Here is a 4,819-nt window from a genome sequence, read left to right as displayed (position 1 = left end):
CAACTGCCTTAACCCCTTCACTCCAGGAGATATAAGTTAACTTGAGGAGCAGAGAAAGGGAGGGACAGATGTTTGACAGTTTTTTTTTTTTTAAATCCTGAGATTTCTTCCATTTCCTTTGTAATCCACTCTACAGCTTGTAAAGCCCTTTGATTTTGCAGTATTATCCTATTATGTGACGTTGATTTTAGTATTTTTTTTTTTGTCTTTTTTCCGTGTCCGGCAACGGATCGCAACCCTCAGTGTTGCCCCCGTACCTGACCGGGGACCGGCAACGGGATTGCAACCCTCGGTGTTGCTCCCGCGCCTCGCTCAGCCAGTGAGCGGGAATGGGTCTGTATGTGGGATCCGAACCCTCGGGCGGGAGCGCCGCCGCGCTTCCAGTGCGCCACCGGGCCGGCCCCGATTTTAGTATTTTAAGTTGACTATTTTCCCATATTCTGTCTTGGTTTTAAAAAGAAATGGCTGTAATTACTTTCTGTCTTCTCTCACGTTCACATACACGAATGTATTGACTACCTCTTAAAATGCAGGGCATGTGCTACTGCTGCAGGGGATAATCAGACATGTAGAGGTGCAGGTGTACTACCAGCCTAGTAGGGAGCGGGTAGAGAGCCCCTTAGGTTTGTGTAAGACTGTAGTAAGTTGTTGTGCACAATTTCATTTGATACTTTTAACAGACTTTTGAGGTAAGCAGTGCTGATATCCCCGTTTTACAAAGAAGGAAATTTTAGCCCAGATTTTGCTCTATGTAAGCCTTTTTGAAACTAAGGTGTGTGTCTGGTTCTGTGTACTGGAGAATCAGTGAGTGAAAAACAATCTGGGTGGAAATGTATTTAAATTATTAACTTTAATGCAATGCATAAATGTTCTTTTAGCAGTATTTCCAAAGGCACATGGGGAGCAAAAAGTAGAGAGCTGGGCTTTTAAGGATGAGTAGGGGTTGGGGGATAGAGGAAGGACATTCTAGTGGGAAGGAATATTTGCCAGGTTGCACACCTTGAATTTGAAAAGCTAAACTGTCCTCCTTTTCTGATTTCTGTAGTTAATAAATACTCCCACCAAGCACTCAGAGGATGCTGATCTATTTCTTAAAGACTTGCGTGTTTCTAAGATGGACTTCTTTAGAGAATTTTCTCCAAGAGCCCTGTTTTGAGCTGATCTATTTTATTTTCCAGGATCCCAAGATGGCTGGGCGAAAACTTGCTCTAAAAGCCATTGACTGGGTAGCTTTTGGGGAGATCATACCCCAAAACCAAAAGACCATTGCTAACTACCTGAAATCCTGTAGTGAGACCCTCAGCTCCAGGTCAGTACGTTTCTGAGAGGGAGCGCCATACTTGCCACTGAATCTAGAAACAAAACAGTGTTTTGGAATGACATATGAATTTCTGATGCTCTTCTGACAAAGAATAAAGAAATCCGTGTATTTTCCAAATAAAAGTATTTTCTTGCATTTTCATGATGACCCTACAAAAGAAAAATGTGATAACACTCCAGGCCATAGGAATAAGGAACAGGGAAATTACTGTGTAACTTTTCTTTCTTTTTTTTTTTTTTTCCCTTTTTTTGTCTTTTTTCGTGTCCGGCAATGGATCGCAACCCTCAGTGTTGCGCCCGTACCGGACCGGGACCGGCAACGGGATCGCAACCCTCGGTGCTGCGCCCACACCTCGCTCAGCCAGTGAGCGGGAACCGGTCTGTATGTGGGATCCGAACCCTCGGTGGGAGCGCCGCCGCGCTCCCAAGCGGTGCACTGTAGCAGTGCGCCACCGGGCCGGCCCACTATGTAACTTTTCTATTGCTCTTGGAACTATCCTAACTTTGCTTTTCCATGTGAACAGGTTGGCTGCTCTACCTGAGAAGCCACCAGCTATTGACTGGGCTTACTACAAGGCTAATGTGGCCAAGGCGGGCTTGGTGGATGACTTTGAGAAGAAGGTGAGACTTCAGACAACTAAAGCAATGATCTTGTAATGTGGCTTGTGGGTGGGGAGCAGGAAGGTAGGTAATAAGATATGCAGGGTAACAGCTAGGGAGAATGGTGATGTTAATACTCAGATCCCAAAGGAAGCTTAGGAAAGATGGCTGCTGCCAAAGGCCTTGCAGTGATTTAAATGGTAAATGGGTGTAGAGAATTCAGGGTCTGTTCATTCAGCAGTACAGTATAGCCTTGCGCCGGCTGGTTTGCTCAGTTGGGAGAGTGCAGCCATATAACAATAAGCTTGTGGGTTCAGATCCCTTTACCTGCCAGCCTCTCAAAAAAAAAAAAAATTAAAACAGTACAGTATCTGGGAGCCAGAGGACTGTCAGGTTAAATGTTTGTGCCCAACCCTTCTTAAGTTCCATTTTAGCCTCCTCCCTATCTCCATTTGGGAAAAACTGACATTTTTTCAACTCATTTTCCTCCTTTCTCTGCTCTTTTTTACTGCCCCATAACTGCTGTAATTTCTCATCTGCCTATCCTTTGATACTTACATATTAATTCTCAATATCCAGAGTTCATTTGCTTATTCATTCAAAGATGCTTATGGAGGGCCCACTTGTGTCAGGCACAGTGCTAAGTGCTGGGGCTGTAACACCAAGTAGTCTTCTAAGGAGACTATCTCCATCTCCATTTTGCAAATGTTACTCCCAATCAGCCCTCTAGAGGAATGATAATTTCTTTAGAATGTGAGGTGCTAACAGGCCATTTTCCTGGTCATCAAGTCCAGCTGTCCTTTTCAGATGCAGAAACTGAAGCTCACCATAGTAAAGAATTGTTCGGGCCGGCCCGTGGCTCACTCGGGAGAGTGCGGTGCTGATAACACCAAGGCCCCGGGTTCGGATCCTATATAGGGATGGCTGGTTCGCTCACTGGCTGAGCGTGGTGCTGACAACACCAAGTCAAGGGTTAAGATCCCCTTACCGGTCATCTTTTAAAAAAAAAAGAATTGTTTAAGTTCCCCAGTTAGTGACAGAGCTGAGAAGACCCTTGAGCTCCTGTTCCCAGTCTAATATTGTTTCCATAACAACACTCAAGATGCATTTTGGTTTCCTCTAGGGTTAGAGAATGTGTTTTTTTATGTGATCTATAAGGATTAGTGACTTCGAGCCCTTTGGAGACAACTCATTGTCCCTTTGTTTGTAGTTTAATGCCCTGAAAATTCCAGTACCAGAGGATAAATATACTGTCCAGGTGGATGCTGAGGAAAAAGAAGATGTAAGTAGTTGAGGCTCTTATTTTTTCTAAAATTCTCTTAATACTGAAAGCTCTGTATTTTTTAGCAGCTAGGTTAAGGGAGAGTGAGTTAAAAGTTAAGGAGTTGGCAGTAATAAAAAGGGATGAACTGTTAATAAATGCAACAACATGGGTGAATTTCAAAATAACTATGTAGAGCAAAAGAAGCCTGCAAGAAAAAAAAGGACATACCATATGATTCTGTTTTTTTAAGCCTTAGAAAATGCAACTGACCTATAGTGACAGAAGGCACATCAGTGGTTTCCTGGGGATGGGGGATGAATATATTCACTATTTTGAGTGTGGTGATGGTTTCACAGGTGGGTACATGTCAACAAAGCTGTTAAAAACAATTAAGGAGGGCTGGCTAGTTAGCTTGAGTGTGGTGCTGATAACACCAGAGTCCAGGGTTCGATCCCTGTACCTGCCAGCCACCCTCCCACCAAAAAGAGTTGGAATTTGTTAGAAAAATTATCCAAGCAGTATTAAAATACCTAACTATTTGCTTCAAAGCACTAGAGGCCAAACTTGGACCTAGGAGGCTCCATCAAAGATAGACCTGGCTAGGTCATCAAGTAGCTTGTCCTGACTTTTCAGTGACTGACCCCTATGAAACACAGGCATTTTGTAGGTTATCTGGACAAGGAACTTACTGAAGAAGCCTGGTCCTACCACCGTAAGTGGTTTTCCTACGTGAGCTTCTTTGTGTGTATTAGGGAAAGCCGCAGTTTGCCTCTCAAAGCGAGCGCTCCCTAGCGGTCAGGACAACCACCCCTTCTCCATAGGGCAGTGGGAAAACAAGCAGGCTCTGGGACTCCACACCTGGGGGGCCTCAGAGTCAGCACAACGTGGTTTCAAAACAGAATTTCTCCCTTCTTTTAAGGTGAAAAGCTGTGCTGAGTTTGTGTCTCTCTCGAAGGCCAGGATTCAGGAATATGAGAAAGAGGTAAGGGTAAGCCGTGGCCTTTGCCTGTAATATATTTTCTCTCTTTCATGGCCACGTATCTTTTTACCTAGTGGCAGTAACCTGCCTTGGATTCTTATTTTGCATCTCTGTGGCCCTAGTTTACTAAACACATTTCCCCTCTTTCCAGCTGGAGAAGATGAAGAACATAATTCCGTTTGAGCTGATGACCATTGAGGACTTGAATGAAGCCTTCCCAGAAACCAAGTTGGACAAGGAGAAGTATCCCTATTGGCCTCACCAGCCAATTGAGAATGTACAATATTGAGTCTGGGAGGAAGCTCTGGCCCTTATATTACAAACCGTGGACATTAAAAAGAAAAACAATTATATAGTTCTAGGTGTATTGTCTTTTCTATGTTTGAGATAGTTAAACCTTTCCTCTGGAGTGGGCTTTTTGTTAAAATGGAAAGGTGAGCCTAAGGGCCAGTTGTCTACCAATCAGGGCATGTAGTAGCCAGTTACTGAGCCCCCAGGGTGGCTGAAATTTTGACCAGTAACAGTGGGACTATCACAGTGTCTTTCACTGGGATATGGTGAAGAGGAATCATTAGCTACTGATTCCCTTAAACTTCCTCTTTGCATTCAAACCACTGGCTCCTAGGGAGTGCTCCCTTCTGTTGTCCGTTAGTAAG

At 44.1% G+C, this 4,819-nt stretch overlaps 1 protein-coding gene across 3 annotated transcripts in view; it reads left to right on the top strand.

Annotated features, from left to right (window-relative positions):
* The window catches only part of ATP5H (ATP synthase, H+ transporting, mitochondrial Fo complex, subunit d), an 8,096-nt gene extending 3,575 nt beyond the window's left edge, over window positions 1-4,521 (top strand). For all 3 annotated transcript variants that reach the window (XM_008566057.1, XM_008566056.1, XM_008566055.1), the window contains exons 2-6: window positions 1,179-1,309; window positions 1,845-1,941; window positions 3,131-3,202; window positions 4,104-4,166; window positions 4,315-4,521. In XM_008566057.1, the coding sequence (XP_008564279.1) occupies window positions 1,188-1,309; window positions 1,845-1,941; window positions 3,131-3,202; window positions 4,104-4,166; window positions 4,315-4,452 (492 nt within the window). In that variant the 5' untranslated portion in view covers window positions 1,179-1,187 and the 3' untranslated portion in view covers window positions 4,453-4,521. The remainder of the gene's footprint in view (window positions 1-1,178; window positions 1,310-1,844; window positions 1,942-3,130; window positions 3,203-4,103; window positions 4,167-4,314) is intronic.
* The last annotated feature ends 298 nt before the right edge of the window (window positions 4,522-4,819 follow it).

This window comes from Galeopterus variegatus, unplaced genomic scaffold (assembly GCF_000696425.1).
Source record: "Galeopterus variegatus unplaced genomic scaffold, G_variegatus-3.0.2 Scaffold219, whole genome shotgun sequence".
Lineage (NCBI taxonomy): Eukaryota > Metazoa > Chordata > Mammalia > Dermoptera > Cynocephalidae > Galeopterus > Galeopterus variegatus.
The sequence above is the reverse complement of the archived record's forward strand: the minus strand, read 5'-3'. Positions and strand labels throughout refer to the sequence as shown.